The sequence below is a fragment of the Ricinus communis genome, chromosome 6 (assembly GCF_019578655.1).
Source record: "Ricinus communis isolate WT05 ecotype wild-type chromosome 6, ASM1957865v1, whole genome shotgun sequence".
NCBI lineage: Eukaryota > Viridiplantae > Streptophyta > Magnoliopsida > Malpighiales > Euphorbiaceae > Ricinus > Ricinus communis.
The window spans coordinates 15882746-15899016 of NC_063261.1; the positions used below are offsets into that span (position 1 = coordinate 15882746).

General features: G+C 30.5%; 4 protein-coding genes across 5 annotated transcripts; 1 reads left to right on the top strand and 3 right to left on the bottom strand.

The window, feature by feature from the left end:
- Window positions 1–207: 207 nt before the first annotated feature.
- Window positions 208–3835, bottom strand: LOC8266730 (ubiquitin-like domain-containing CTD phosphatase). Of its 2 annotated transcripts, XR_001536240.3 has the most exons (7): window positions 3435–3835; window positions 2785–2929; window positions 2027–2141; window positions 1883–1946; window positions 1173–1338; window positions 523–822; window positions 208–430 (listed from the first exon to the last, which is right to left on the bottom strand). XR_001536240.3 is itself a non-coding variant. In XM_015727724.3 (6 exons), the coding sequence occupies exons 1-6, from the start codon at window positions 3716–3718 to the stop codon at window positions 577–579; spliced, it is 1020 nt and encodes a 339-aa protein (XP_015583210.1). In that variant the 5' UTR covers window positions 3719–3835; the 3' UTR covers window positions 208–576. The 2 variants fall into 2 exon arrangements, 1 of the variants encoding a protein (XP_015583210.1); XM_015727724.3 differs by having other exon boundaries at window positions 208–822.
- Window positions 3836–6435: 2600 nt separating this feature from the next.
- LOC8266732 (accelerated cell death 11) lies at window positions 6436–8994 on the bottom strand. Its single transcript, XM_002532984.4, has 4 exons — window positions 8533–8994; window positions 8249–8421; window positions 7263–7408; window positions 6436–6771 (listed from the first exon to the last, which is right to left on the bottom strand). Exons 1-4 carry the CDS (start codon window positions 8743–8745, stop codon window positions 6665–6667), a joined length of 639 nt encoding a protein of 212 aa, XP_002533030.1. The 5' UTR covers window positions 8746–8994; the 3' UTR covers window positions 6436–6664.
- Window positions 8995–9356: 362 nt separating this feature from the next.
- Window positions 9357–11735, bottom strand: LOC125370441. The gene is made up of 2 exons (XM_048375893.1): window positions 10522–11735; window positions 9357–10363 (listed from the first exon to the last, which is right to left on the bottom strand). Exons 1-2 carry the CDS (start codon window positions 10895–10897, stop codon window positions 10356–10358), a joined length of 384 nt encoding a protein of 127 aa, XP_048231850.1. The 5' UTR covers window positions 10898–11735; the 3' UTR covers window positions 9357–10355.
- A 3676-nt stretch (window positions 11736–15411) lies between these two features.
- LOC125370288 (B3 domain-containing protein Os02g0764100-like) lies at window positions 15412–15783 on the top strand. Its single transcript, XM_048375300.1, has one exon. It carries the CDS (start codon window positions 15412–15414, stop codon window positions 15781–15783), a length of 372 nt encoding a protein of 123 aa, XP_048231257.1.
- The last annotated feature ends 488 nt before the right edge of the window (window positions 15784–16271 follow it).

The window sequence follows — 16271 nt, forward strand, 5'->3', positions numbered from 1 at the left end:
TAATTGTAGCATTTTTATTGGTTGTCAACTAATAAAAATGCTACAATTAATAAATGAAGCCACATATCACTATGTAAATAATTTAGTGTATAAATAATATAGTAGACTGAATCTATTTAAGTATTTCAACCTCCTGAGTTGAACTTGTAGTAGCTCCTCCACATCGTATCGTTCGCACGATGGAAAAGATAAATAGGGAAGGAGAAATCATAGAACATCGAAGGACATTGGAAAAGATAAATTTGCCAAATATATCTATCATGGCATAATATACTTGAATAATCACAAACTGGTTGACAGCTGCTACTCCTAAAGCAGCTTAGGCCATTGTTTTGATGTACAGAAACATCAAAGTTCAATATATTTGCCACTGACCCGAAGCAATAAACTTGGATGACAACGTTGTTCATATCAGTAATAGGTGGATTTCCTATTAATATTGCAACGAAATATTGAGGTGAGAACCAAGCTGAAGGCAATAAAGAAAAAGCAATAACATCTCTAAAAAGAAAAGTTCAGTACCTGAAAATTAAATATAAGCAGCCAGCTTAAGGTTTCCAAGCATGTTAATGTCAATCATACATGCCTACGTCTTTTTGTGTTATCTTCTGCAAAGAACTCCCAGTTGGAATGATCCAGGCTGCTTATATCATCAAGATCCGCAATAGCAAGCAAGTATTGAGTGAGCTTCACTAGCTCTTGATCACTATCTCTGTTTGCATGAGCCTTCCTAAATGGCTTGATTGTCAAGCCATTTTGTGGATTCATCACAAAATTTCTTCGCAGATCATCAAACATTATAGTGTTTTTTGGACTGTAAAACTGAAGCACAACAAGAAAATTGTAGCCTGTCAAAGGGATTGTGCTCCAAATAAAATGCAAGTGATCCATTTCTACACTTTATGCAACATTTGAAATGTGGATGTAGTGGCCGATTGAAATGGAGATGTTATATATTCCAGAGCAGTTGGAACAAGAATATGCAGTAGCATGATGGAATCATTACAAATTTTAAAGTCATTCAATATAGAACGTTATTTAACTATTTTCATCTTTTTCATCAGCATAGTATCATCTATCAACTATTTAATGAACTTAACAACATAAATAAATGAGAAGTAGATGTGAAAATTAAAATAAAAGTAATAGAGACTCATTTTAGAAATTTGCACCTCAGGGAACTGGGCCCAAATCAATCCAAGCGGCTTGCAGTCAAAGATCCCCCGTGAATCTGATTGAACTGTAATCATTGCTAAGTGGTCTAGAAGAGCTGTGATTTTGTAGCTAGGATTGTTGAGCACTCCCAGTTGTCCCATCTTCAATTCTACCCACTTCATGCTGCAGAAAGGATATATATATATAAATAATTTGTTTAAGGTTCATCTAAGTTAAGGATTTTATATTTCTATCATGAACTATGCCACTACAGAATAGCCTGAAATAAAATTTGGGCAAAACTGGTAACTGAACCAGCTTCCTTAGGCTTAATGGATATCATGTAAAAGAAAGCATTTCGCATTAAGGCTCTCCAAGATTCATTTAAAATAATTCATGATTCAGAAATGTTTTCTTACAAAGCATTTTCCAATAAAATGAAGTAATTTCAACTGTTTGGCTTTAGGACAGAAAATCAAATGGAAATTATGTCTTTCTTGTAAGCTGTCAACTTTGGGAAATGGATTACCATTTTCCTTAAATACAACTTGGTTTTCTCTATGATTAGGAAAAATTTTATATTGATCAATTTTCCAATACATGCTAGACATCAGAAATTTGTTTTTCTGGAATATATTTCTACAAAATAAATGGAGCCTTAATTGTCATAAACAAAACCTTGCATAGTGGAAGTTGGAGAGAATCTAAGGTGTGATAGAAAACTGACCTGGTTGCAGACCATATCATAATATCATACTCTGCATAGGCAGCTGTGAGAAACTCATGAAGATCTGCACAAGATAATGACATTAGGAACTGACTGTTAAAATAGGAAGTATCAATAACAACTTGCAATAATCAAACCACTTACAAGGGCGCATGAGTTCGAGTGGGTTCTCTGCTGTGGAGCGATGGTCGAATAGTGTATAATCAATATCCAGAACAAGCAATTTTTTCCCTTCACGACATGGATTTCGAATTACAATCTACAATTGAACAGGTAACAGAAAGGAGCATTAAAAGCTAGCTGTTGTAGGAAAGGCATCACATCTTGCATACAAGTTAATGCTAGTAGAAAGTGCCAAGCCATATTCAATTAAAACCTCTAATGGCATAATCCTAGGAAACTTGATAGAGATAATAGCTGCCCGTTAGGATTCTAATCTTCGGTCAGAGGACAATATAATCAGAAGTAAGAAATAGCTTGAAAACCTAGTGCAGTGAAAGAAAGGAGCCTCATGCTAAAAATAGGAGACATCTTTTACCTCAAAGAGGAAATGGATAACCATAGAAATACTTTTTGATTCAGTATCTTTACACCAACAGATGAATATAAAATATGGCTTCTACCCCAACAGTCCAAACCCATATACATAGACACATATTTTTGCCATTCTGCCATCTCTCCTCTACAAAACATTGCACTTATATTTTCAAAATTTTGATGCAATGACAAATAAAATAAAGTACCTAAAATAAATTGTCAACTGCAGCTATTTATAGCACACACCACATACATAAAAGCTTAAGTATACATGACTGTGAAGCACACATGACAAGTTGTTTTCTTGTCAGTACACAGAAATCGATATGATACAATTAGCTAAAGGTGAAACAATTAGAACTGACCTTATATTGATCGGCTCGCCTCCTTAGCTTTTGTTTATTAACTTCTTTATCTTTAATATCTACAGCTTCATCTTGGCCAAGTTCAAAATCATCAACAATCTCTGGTGAGTCCACTTGATCCACAATTATATCATCTTCAACAGTTCTGCAAAAATACAATATATCAAATTTCACATACATTTTTTATTCAAAAGAGTAAAGTTCATTTCTTTAAGCCAACTTGTTATTGCATCGCAAAATGTTACAACCTAACTTTATAATTACATTTACTTAAATGATCAAACTTCAATGCTTTCAAGACCTAGAATTAAGAATAAAAATTAAAATCTTATATTCTGCTTCGACATCCTACAATGCCTTCTTTATACAGCTTTATAACATGTCTCCAATATATCTTTTTCTTAATTTCAATTTTTTTTTTATAATTTACCTGTTTCTATTCATTAGCAATTAAATGCCAAAAGTAAGAATTATATAAATTCATATAAGGCAACGTGTCGAAAGCACCAAAATTTATATTATATTTACTGAATAAATGTTAAAAAACTGAAACTTTACCCTAGAAAGTCCATAAAAAATTAATAGTTTCTATTAAATTATGTAAAGAGTAAGAATTAAGAAGGATGAACTAGAGAGAGAGAGAATCGAACCCAATCATGGTCATCTTGAGAGAAGATTTGAGAGGAAGCTGAGAAAGCAAAACGGTGTCGTTAGCGAGCTTATTACCGATTTTAGGATAGAGAAGCTTTTGTCGCTTAGGCAGAACATTAGTGAGTTCACATATTCGGCGTTTTAATTCGCCAACAGAATCGTCACCACAGACACGAACTGTGTACTCTTTACCACTCCATTTCACTGTCAGTGTTAGCTCCTCCTCTGTCACCGATGACGCTGTTAGAGATGAAGAAGAAGATGATGAAGCCGCTGCTGCCATTTTTTTTTACTCAATTGACCGCTTTTTTTTTTTCTCCTTTCTGTTTGTATGCGTGTTTGTTTTTCACTTTCATAGCACGCAAATTTACCTTTTGATATTTTTATATGGAAAAATGTACAAAGAGGTCCTTCAGTTATTAAGAAAAAGTCAGTTAAACTCCTATTCTTTATTTTGATTACATCTCACTTTTTACTTTTTTTAAAAAGGATTCAATTAAGTCCGATTTATTAACCATGTTAATACTTTCATTAGTGGTGAAATCCATTTGAATTTCCATTGATAAAGTTCTATTAAAATGTCTTAAAAAATAAAATAAAACGCTAAATGCAACAACAATAAAATATCCAATACCATGAATGCGACGGTGAAGGTGAAGGCGACTATAGTGACAAGCATGCTAAAGGAGATGATAACAAAAAGGCATGGCTAAAGGCAATCAAGACAATGGTGAAGCCGCGTGGAGAAGGAAAACCCAACATTGTCAATTAAACATTGTCAATTAAGGGCTTTAATTGTTTCTCTTTATCTTTGTCGAATTTTGACATCATTCATCGAGGTAGCAACACTGGTTTATTTTTTCTATCTCTCGTTTCGGTTTCTTACAAGTTTGAATTGATTTACTGGAGGTCATGGGTTTTGATAGAAAAAACGGAAGCAGCGGTGGTGGTGAAAATAAATTTTGATTTGATGGAGGTTATAGGTTTGGCGGATTCGATGGAGCCATCAAAGGTGGTGGTGACGGTGGATTTTAACTTCGAAGGTGGTGATGAAGGCAAGACAGTGGTGGAGACACGGTGAAGGTGGTGGTATTACTTGTTATTATTGGGTGCCTCTGTATAGCAATATTTATATATTTATTTTCAAAATATATAATAGAATATTATATTTTATTTTACTTTATAATCATTTTATTTTATTAATTTTATTAATATAATATAACAAGACAGTAATCTATATTATTTTTATTGCTATTCACTTTTATTAACAATATTAAGTATTAAATCAAAAAAAATCTTAATATACTGGGACCTTATAACAATTTTATAGTGAAATTTTATTTGATCCAAAATATAATACCTATAACAATATCACAAATCACATCAAATTAGCCCAAATATCAACACAAAACAATCTAATTTTTCCCTGCACTTCAATTTTCATCCAACTTCCTGTTATAGCTGGGTGACTCAGGGTTTCCTCATGAATAATGATCTGATCGCCAACCCTCACATCCCTGTCACGAGCAAACTCAAGCCAACCCACAGAAAGAAAACGCCGTCCCGAGCTTTCATCCAGCCGAATAGAGCACGGAAAGATCCATGCTTGGCCACTGTCATCATGAACATGCATGTTCACCGTCTGGCCTTCTTCAAAAGGTAATTCCCCTAATGAGCAGGAAGGGATACACAAAGAGCTGTCAACATCGGTTTTGGTTAGTAACTTCGAGAACAGTTCTGCCATTATTGCTTTGCTTGATTAGCAGAGTTCAGAAAGGTCGGAATTTGGAACTCTGTTTTCTAACCTGAAACTTATATACTACTTGTTGTTGACAGTGAAGACTGAAAGAAGGTTCAACCAGGCCGTGAAGATAAGAGAAAGATATTCAAGCTTGAGTTGCCAAGAAATCCCAAGAATTTATATATGCGTGTGCTGTGTTGCAGCAGTGGAATTCTACATGAGAAAATTCGAAGGGTTTTCCATGATAAAAGAATATGTTTATACACGTCTTCAATTTTCATGCACGAGCAAGCCATAGTAGTTGGACCCCTTTTTTCTTTTATATTTGCCATTCTATTTTGTTTATATTATATGTTTGGTTAAAATAAAATTTTATTTATAATTTAATATGAATTAAATTTATAAAATTAGTTATAACTAAAAAAAATTATGATAGGATAGATGAAATGTTTAAATAAATTTAATGTGACTGAGTTAATGCATTTTATAAAATTAAAATACTTCCTTTTAACTTTAACATTTTATTTTATTTTTTTAACTTTAACAATTTATTTTTATTTTGTTATCATATCTTTTTATGATTTTTTATAATTAATTATTTTAACATTTCTGAATTTTATCATATTATACTGATAAGTTCTTTTGTTTTTATTAATTAAATATAATAATTAATTATTACATCATTTCTTTAATTTTTTTCGTTAGTCCCTATTATTTTTACCTAAAATATCAATTACATCCTTATAAATAAATAACATCCCTACATGTTATTAAATTGCACTTATAAGTTCCTATGCTTTCATTAATTTTAACATCCTCATTCGGGATGCTAAAATAATTAATCTAAATTTTAAATATATATATTAAAAAATTTAAAATATAAATGTAATTTTATTGAAGAAAATTAGTTATTTTTTATTTGAAAATTAATTAGTTATTTCAATATTTACAATTTAAAGTTATAAATTACTAATAAAGAATTTAAAAAAAAAATAAAATTTATACTAAAATATTTTAATTAAATAAATACATTTAGCTAAAAATATATTTACTGTTTAGTTTCATAAAAATAATTATTAAGGAAGATAAATTTAAATTGTTTATTTTGATAATAAAGAAATTAAATTTCAGTTTCTTTCCATAATCTGAAACTTTTCTTCACTTGTTATCCTGTTCCTATCTCCCTTCATTAACAAATCATTCAGCCAATTTTCTTCTTCTCCTGTTTTTATCTCTTCCTATGTAATTTTGCAAATGCATAATGCATAATGCACCTCCATACTATAAACTCTTGATTTCTAAAAACAATATGTTACATCATAATATACATATATATTTTAGCAACTCAGCATGATAGAACTGTTTTGCAGGATTTAAACCACTTAATGAGATATATAATTAAACTATACTTTGTTTCGTAACAAAAAAAAAAAAAATGAAAATAGAAACACTACTAGAATAAATGCATTTTAGTGGCATTCATATTGTTCACCAATCTATACCCAGCTTTTTTGATAGGAAGAGTTTGTCAATGAACAGAATGACCGGCGCAGATGCAGCAATATAATACTCCATTTGGATCTTAGCTGAGCTCTCTGAAAGGCAAAAGAAAGCTGGTAAGTACACAGATCACAGAACCATCAATTATAAGAAAATAGAATGTTTTATCATCTTTTGGTCTCAGAGACAGAAAGGTGCTTTCTAGAAGATCAAATGTAACTTGGTCAAATAGAGAATACAAGCTCTACTATTCAAATTAAAATTTTCTTCTGCATCCAAATGCAAGTTTCAAAATCAATGAGAAACAACAAAATCCAGAACAAAACAATGTGTTTATTGCAAACTTCATTCAACTCTAGAACCTAATTTATCTGAAATCATGGTTCTTGCATACATTCCAATTAGAGATCTTAAGGTCCACAAGTTTTAAGTATACCGCCGGCACAAGTATGTGTATATATCAATTCATATTGTGAGGGACTCAAAGGACAAGTTTGAGCACTTAAAGTATCTCCTTCGATATGCATCAAGAACTTTTCAAAATGCAATCCCAGCAACGAATGCATCAATTGGTGCAAGCACTCACCATCTTCATTCAATTTATTTAACAATTGTGATTTTGTAGGAAGAGCATACATCCCCGCAGCAACAGCTTTTCTGATAGCCCACCCATGGTGAGGAGCAAATACTTGTGCATAGGCCTTGGAAGCTGGGTCCTTCAAAGAGTTCCCCCTGCCATGAGGATAAGAGGAAATCTCAAAGTTATTTTTCCAACCCTAACCATCAACATCAATCTGCTTGACATATCAACTAGTAAAGACAACTTATATGTGTCATATAAATATCACTCAACTTTAATTTGGGTTCAAATAAAGCTTTGAGTATAACCAAAATAAAGACAAAACTAAACTTCCAACATCAATAAACAGCTTAGCCACATAGTTCATCAAAGTTTTTAGCTCCAGAGATCTTCACTCCAACAAATTCACATGAATTAATAATGTGCTTAACATTGATACTTAAACAAAGCACACCCATATTCTCGACTAATAAATCTTGAGCTAACTTCATTTATCTCAAAATAATGGCCATTTCGCCAGAGTGGCTAAAAATTCATGACATTTGATATCTGAAAACATATTTTTGACATAGGTTCCTACGACATTGTCATTTTCCTTTCATTCATTTTCCTTTCCAACGAAAGGACAGTTGAAAGTTTCATAATGCTATACATTTCGTATTAGAAAGTTAACTATGCATGCACACTTGAAAAAATGGCCAGTCACTTGTACATTCTAGCCATGCATATTTATGTGCATAGTGCTCATCAATTTATAAGCTAAATTTCAGTTCAAATATTCAGTCAAACTCATCCCTCAAACCCCCCTGCTTCAAGCCAAATCACATTTGAATGATGAAATTGAACCCAATATATTGAACAAAAGTACTGTTGATAATTATCTTCCCCCACTACCTTTTCCCACATTTTCACTCTAAATGCCAATCAAATTATACTCTAGTCTGCAAAATTCAAAACCATTTAGGTAAAACAGCTCAAAAAAGAATACGTACTCTGTAATGAGAATTTGCTCAAAAAGAACCTTGACCATATCAAGACCACGCTTAACCCTCAAAAGATTTCTAGAATGACTACCAGCTTTTCTGACACAATTCTCTTCTATATCCTTATTCACCATTTCTTGTATTGTCCCTATCGATTTTGATGCTTCTCCGAGATCACGAACCTGTGTTTTATTTAAAAGAAAAAAAAATCGTTATCTAACTAAACCCTTAAGAAACAATTTTTTTTTTATTTAAATGAACTATAATTTACAAAAAGGGGAAAAAGAAAACACCTTAGAGACGTAATCCATCTCCGCAAACTTAAAAGCGATGCCTAAGCAACCAAAAAGAGGAGAAACAAGGGAGCAAGCGCGTGAGAATGGAGCAACTTCTAAATCAGCCGACGATGTCGAAGACGCCATCGTCTGCGAGTTCAAAGTCACTGCTAGTTCCTTAAACGCCTCCGCAATTTTCCTCAGTGGCTTTTGAATTTCAAAATCTGCCATTTTCTCAAATCTGATTGGTCTCCTTATTATTATTTTCTTTTTTTCCTAAAGTTTGATCTGTTGATGATTTTGATATGAAAGGAAGCGTTTCGATTTGATCAGGGAACGGGATGATTCTGAATTTTGCGTGGGTCGCTGATGGTCGACGCGAACTGGAATCAAATGGAAAATAGGAATCTAGGCCTCCAGAGGATTTCTTTCCAGCCCATAAATGTGGGGGTTAAGCCTAACCGAACCAATCGACTAAACCGAACCCAAAAAAAAATTCATAGTCTATATACATACATTAAAACCTCTCCATACTATATATATATATATATATATATATATATACATTAAAACCTCTCCATACATTAAAACTTCTAGGTAGCAGTCATATTCTATTTAGAAATAAATTTTATACAATAATAAAAGAATTACAACCCAGTTATAAATAAAAATAAATTATCTATTATAATAAATTATAAATTTTTGAATCACACTTTAAAAAATATTTCTCTATTTAGTGATATTTATATATAATTTTAAAAATATACATTATATTATATTTATTTTATTATAATATTATTTTATCTTATCAATATTTATATATTTTATTTATAGTTTTTATTATTTCATGAACAATATCAAAATTAAGGAAAATTATGTCTGTATTGTTTCCCAACCACACATTCTTCACAAATTTGAGAGGGGCTTTTAATTTGTGGTAAACCCGTCACCATATTTTTCTGCTGCAACGTTTTGAGCCCACTAAAATTGAGATGCCCATAGCGAAAATGCCATAACCAAACCTCATCCTTCACTTTTGCTAAAAAAACATGAATGAGTGAGGCTTTTGAGATAAAGCCGAAACATCCAGTTTGATGTCATGTTCACCTGAGCGATCAAGCCCAATTTCTCATCTTGAATTCTGCATACTCCATTTCTAATGAAGATTTCGTACCCCTTCTCTTGCAACTGACTCACACTAAGTAAATCTTTAAATCCTGAACGAAGAGAACATTGGAAATAGTATGGATAATATCTCTTTTAGTATGAAGAGCGATTTTTCCTTTTCCTATGACAAATATCGTGGAGTTGTTACCGAACTTGACAGTGTTGCGAAAGGATTTGTCTAGCTCGAAAAAACTCCATTATCTCCACACATGTGGTTACTGTAGCCAGTGTCTAAGTACCACAAGTTTTGTTGTGTTTCTTCATTCATATGACACACCATCAAAAGAGATACCTCTTCCTCTTGTTCTGCAAAATTAGTTGATTCTTCTATATTTTGCTTATTTAAATTAGTTCGATATTCTGACTGATAATAACCATATCTATGACACCTATAACATTCAACATTTGACTTGTCTACTGACTTTGGTCGATGAGTTGCTGAGTTATGGCCTCCTCGTCCTCATCCTCTTCCTCTTCCTTGAGATTGACTTTCTCATTGTTGTTGCTGGTTCTATTGATCGTTGCTTCCCTTCTCTTTACCTCTGCCTTTACCTCCTTTAAACATCGAGTGATTTTTTGTTGAAGCTTTCAAAGCTTGCTCCTCGTTATCTTATTGCTTGATCTTTTGTTCATGCACCAGTAAAGAACTTTGCAGCTCATCAAGTGAGAGTTCATCAATATTCTTGGATTCCTCAATTGTACAAACAATAAAATTGAATTTTAGCGTCAAGGATCTGAGTATCTTTTCAAATATGATGATATCCTCTGACTTGTCCCCGAACATCTGCATCTTGTTAGTGATTGCCATAACTCGTGAGAAATAAATTATAATTAACTCACCAGACTTCATCTTAAGGTTTTCAAACTCTGTACGGAGTGTTTGAAGCTGCTGTCTCCTTGCTTTTGCTGAGCCTTCATACTTTTTCTTCATTGAATCCCAAATCTGCTTGGAGGTATCTTTGCAAAGAATGGTCTCCAATATTGAACGATCAATAGCCTGAAACAAGTAATTTTTGGCCTTCAGATCCTTCAATTTTATTCCTTTGATTTCTGTCTTTTGTACGTCTGTCATTGCTGCTGTTAATTCTGGTACTCCATCCGAGACAACTTGCCAATATTCTTTTGATTTTAGGAAATTCTCCATTAACATTCCCCAATGATCATAATGACCATCAAAGCGTGGAATCGTTGGTTGTACAAAATTTTCAGAGGCCATTGCTACTAAGCAGAAACTACCCTTTTCTTTTTCAAGTGAACCTGTCTCTGATACCACTATTACAAAAAGTAAAGAATAGCAGAGTTTTAAGTGAAGTAGAAGAGATAAGAGGAAATGGAAATTAACTTAGACTTAATTCAACAAAAAAGCTTATAAATAGGCAGTACATATAACGGATGATAGCTAAAAGTTAGCAACTAAAAGAGAAAAATCAGAACTGCTATCTAACAACTAGGAAAGTGAGTGCATGAATAACTAATTTCTAAAGACTAAGACATTAACTATAGACTAGGACAACTGGCATTATTAATGTTTAACAGATTAGCTGTTGGGCAATAACAACCCAATTTCCAGGATGCTACAGGCGGAGAGAAGCTTTAACTTGTTGAACAATGGGTTCCATGCCATCAGATCTTGGCACTCTTGTTCAAGTAAAAACTCATAATTAAGATATTTGGACAAATATAAACTCATTTTCACTTTCCTACTTCTCACAAAAAAAAACACCTTTCTTCATAAACCTTTTTCTCTCCCTCTCTCTCTAATGGCTGCCTCTCCCCCCCAACCCACCTCTAAATCAAAACTCATTTCCTTCCCATCAAAGCTTCCACCGAAAACCCAGAAGAATCCCAAAGAAGAAATGTAGTCGAGAGTTCTTCGGCGGGACTGGGCTGAGCATTGATTATTTTTTTATGGGTTTGATTTTGTTGTTAATATTCTTAACTTTAGAAAGTAATATGTGTCATCATATTATTGGTTTGTGGTTTTATGTGATGTTGATATGGCATTAGTGAAATAATATTATATTTTTAAAAAATTATATGTCATTTTATTGTATGTACACCGAGCATAGTTCCAGAGAAATAAGTTTAGTGATATTCAAATTAAAATTTAGAAAATTTAATTATATAAATTAAAATTTAAAAATTATTGTAATATATAAAATAAACTCGAGGGACTACCAACTATGAACAACAGATTAGACAATTAGATTTTAGCGTTTATGACATTATTTAATACTAATAATTAATTACATAGTTTAGCAATTTGATCGCTAATTTACTTTTTAAAATATTTTATTTTACAGTTTAGCTCATTATATGATTAGTCGGATAATAACTAATCAAATAATTATTTTTCCATGGCGCCATGTTAATACTTCATTCATTTTCTAATTTTACTTTATACCTATTTAAATAATTACTAAAACTAGTTTTATTTTTAAACTTTATCAATTTAATCTCGATATTTTTAAAATATTTTTTAATATATAATATCTTTTAATTATATTTTTCATCTCTTTCACTTATATATATATAAATAAATATAAATATAAAAATTCATCTATAAAAATAAAGAAATAAACATAAAAGTTGATAGGTGAAAGAAGTAAAAATCAGAAATTAGAAAATATTGTGAATTAAAATAATAGTTGAAGAGTGTTGAAAGTTATATCTGCCACATTTAATAGCGAAACTGTATATTCATCCAAAAATTTTCGTTATGTCCATGGGAAGCTTAAGACTTGTTTGGGATTACTATTTATTTTAAAAATAAATTTATAAATTTTTTTAATAAATTAATTTTTAGTTTTTTATAACCTAATTTATTAAATATATTAAAAATATCAATTTACATTTTTTAAAAATAATTTTTAAAATTAAAAAACTCGTATCTTAAGAAAATTGCTGTAATGAACAACTATTTAGACAGGATTCTAAGACCCACTTAAATTTGGCTATTCATAACAATTGATAGTCATTGTTGATATTAATATATATAAACTGTTTGGTACTCTTTTATTTTTAAAAATAGTAAGGAATTAATTTGAAATAGATTAATTTATATTTAATTATTTTAAAAAAATAATATCATCTAATAAGAAAAATATTTAAAATAGGGTTAATAGAATTACGCCAAAAACAACTATCTAAACACTCATTTAGTGGATTACTTGGTGGGTCCATATATTTTGAAAAATTCTACTTTCTAGATAGAGAACCAACGGGGCCACAATATCTAAATTTTTAAATATATACACAATGTGAGGTAGAGCCATACGAATAATGGCACTCCAAAGATAAGGTTTTTGGACATTTGAAAAACATATATATGTTGTAGTTCAAAAGATTTCAACATTTTTCTTTAACTTTTCTATAAAGATTATATATTGTACGGCCAAACAATTATTATCATATTTATATGCTTCTCTTTATTTTCCTTTTTGGCATTAATATTCAACCTTCTCACAACTTTGACTAATCTTCATACACTATTTCATGGTGTTAAAACAAAAAAAGACTCAAATTTGGATATTTTAATTTTCTTTTTCTTTTTTAGAAAAATAAGATGTATTATAATAGCTATATTTTATTAGATATCCATCCTTTTTTGTTAAAATATGCTTTTACTGTTGGAAGGTTTGCAAATCTTATATGAATAAAAAAAATTAAAATAAATATATAATGAGTAAAATATTAATTAAAGAGAATTTAGAATGATATTTACTGATATGTTATCGGGCTTTTTTCTTTTTTTTTTGGAAGAAAGGTACTTCTTACTTTTATAAAAAAAAATCATAAAATATTAATAATAGTTAATGATTCTCTTTAGTGATTATATTGCATAAAGGTTTTATTTTATCAAAAGTAATAAAATGATATTTTTGCATTTAAAATTCTAAATTCAAAAGCATGAGTGCAAATGTCAGTCGAATAAAGAGTCTCTAAATTACCCTTTATAGCAAGCCTAAGATTCTCATATGCAACTAACATACGTCAGTTACCAATCATGCAAAGACATCTTCACAAAGAAGCTGACACCCACCACCCACAAATTTTGCCAACTTAAAATCTTTTTTTATATGTATATTTATATTTTAATATATATTTTTATTTTTAACACATAAAATTTATAATTAATAAATTATATTTTTAAAAATATTATAAAAAATTATTAAATATTAAATATATTTTTATTTATAAATTTACTTTTTAATCAAAAATAATAATAATAATTATATAATATACGAATAAATAATCAAATTCGTCTGGCTATCCAATATTAGAGTAGGGCCATATTAGAAAAGTTAGCAATCCCGAAGTGTTTGACATTTTGTACCCAAACACGTTACAAGATATTCTTCGCTAATCAGACAAACGTCACCAATCATCATTTAAATATGTGTCGTTTTCTAATAAATGGAAGGGATTGGTTTTGACTGATTTCTTAACTCTTTTGATATTGAGGTTGAAATAAATAATATTATAAATAATTTTAGTAATAAATATTTCTTTATATTTATTATTTATAATTGATTATATGTACCTTTGATGAAAATACTTTTATAGTACCATGCAAAAGAAACTTCGACTTTCAATACGATAATACACTAATTTATTATTATTTTTTTCCAATGATGGTGAAGTCTAGTAATTAGAGTTCCATAAACTTCTTCGACTTCTATCTAAATTCAATTTTTTTTATGTATTTCAGCATTACAGTGAATGACAAAATGATGAATGAAAATTCAGTTAAAAAAATAAATTCGTTTATTTAAAAATATCATATAATATAAAATTAAATAAATTATAATTAAAAATTCAATATGCATATAGATATATTTTATTGATTCTTGATAATTTTAAATAATAATAAATATCTAATATGGTAGCACCAAAATAAAAATATTTATTATAAATACATAGATAAATAGACTTTGATAATCCCCCACTCAGCATTAGTTAATTAAAACTAAACCAGTTATCAACCTTTAATTATTAAATTTCATTAAATAATATAACGACTGTACAAAATTTTTAAAGTAAGTTGTGATTATATTAAATATTTTTGTAAGACTAATTAATTTTCTTAGGATAAAACATAAGAAAGTGGACAAATTTCGCACACTCACTTACAATATATAATGTTTGGACCGGATGATATGAATTAAAGATAAGATTTTTGGATATGGGAAAAACATTGTACAACAAATTTCAACACATTCTTTAACTTTCTCTGAACCCCTCGTGCCGTCACTCAATCATTATCATATTATTTATTGCTCTTTTTTCTTGTTGGGTCAATCTCTCTCTCTATTCTTTTTGGTAAAGATCAATCTTATTATCTTTGACTGATGTTGTATAGTTGCGTTTGGCATAGTATATAGAGATTAGTAAAATATTTTTATAATTAATAACTAAAATAAGCAAACAAGTTATAATTAATCATAGAAAACCTAATACAAAGTCTAATATTTATGTTTCTTAAAATTATATAGTACTTATTATTATGTAGAAAATAAAGTGTCAAGATGTTTGGAGCTTATGTCAAATATGAAGTGAGACACTTGACATCAGAGGTTTGACATCAGAAATACTGAATGTTGCTACTTGTTCAACTTTGTGCTGAATCATTTCCAAAAAAATCGTCTATAAATAACCAGTTATAGCAAGCTTAAGATTCTCACAGTGCAACTAACATATTTCTGTAACTAGAATATTCATCAATTCAACATGCAAGAGATCTTCAGAAAGAAGCTGACACACACCGATGTAAATTACAGATTCTCAATTCCAACTGGAAAGCTCGAATATTTCGAAATTCCAGCTGGGGAGTTTTCCAGAGATGTTAATGTCACTGACTTGAATAACGAAGATCATCGCACTCGCATGAAGACCTTCAAATGTTCCAAGCGTGAAAACGGTTATGATAAGCCCGTTCTCCCTGCAGGTTGGACTAAATTTGTCAGAGAAAAAGGTCTCAGAATTGGTGACCAGGTCATCTTTTCTACGCAGGAAGCTGGGGCTGGCAGCTATGCTTTATGTATTCGGGCACAGAAGCTGACCTCGAAGTTGTTTGGTCAAGCCATATATCTAGATGTCTGAATAATGACCGGAACAAAGCATAAGCAATTATGCATGCCACTACATTGCAGGTATCTTTTATTAAATGATACGTTTCTTTTCTTGCTACAACCTACCATAATCATGAAGCTTAAGGTTGCCCTATATAATTTGCCTTTTGATTTTTATTTTTTGGGTTTTGCTGTCGCAGGTTATGTCAAGTTCCCATCTCGGCAAAACCATATTATTACTTGCTATTCTCTTATCAAATCTAAATATAATTTGCCTTTTGATTTTTCTTTTTTCGGTTCCCATCTCGGCAAAGCCATATTATGTTGCTTCTGTACAAGAATTATTGGTGTTTTATTATATGTATGTCTCTTGCAATTTCTTGCTTCTTGGGTTTTTCATTTTTAGTTTAAGCCAGTGCTTTGGTTTTCTTCTTCATGGACGACATTATAGATGTTTTGAATAAAAAAACGAAGAAGGGATCATCTGTCCCTTTTCTGTTTTAGTTCCCATTATAGCAA

Bases quoted from the DNA above. Each gene is read 5' to 3' on its own strand.
- LOC125370441 (XM_048375893.1), bottom strand. From the start codon at position 10,897: ATGGCCTCTGAAAATTTTGTACAACCAACGATTCCACGCTTTGATGGT.
- LOC8266730 (XM_015727724.3), bottom strand. From the start codon at position 3,718: ATGGCAGCAGCGGCTTCATCATCTTCTTCTTCATCTCTAACAGCGTCA. The intron at 2,142-2,784 runs GTCAGTTCTAAT...GTTCAATTGTAG, and splicing joins GGCGAGCCGATCAATATAAG to ATTGTAATTCGAAATCCATG. The intron at 823-1,172 runs GTGCAAATTTCT...GTTGTGCTTCAG, and splicing joins TTTGGGCCCAGTTCCCTGAG to TTTTACAGTCCAAAAAACAC.
- LOC125370288 (XM_048375300.1), top strand. From the start codon at position 15,412: ATGCAAGAGATCTTCAGAAAGAAGCTGACACACACCGATGTAAATTAC.
- LOC8266732 (XM_002532984.4), bottom strand. From the start codon at position 8,745: ATGGCAGATTTTGAAATTCAAAAGCCACTGAGGAAAATTGCGGAGGCG. The intron at 8,422-8,532 runs GTGTTTTCTTTT...AATAAAACACAG, and splicing joins AGATGGATTACGTCTCTAAG to GTTCGTGATCTCGGAGAAGC. The intron at 6,772-7,262 runs GTGAGTGCTTGC...TTTGCCTTTCAG, and splicing joins AAATAAATTGAATGAAGATG to AGAGCTCAGCTAAGATCCAA.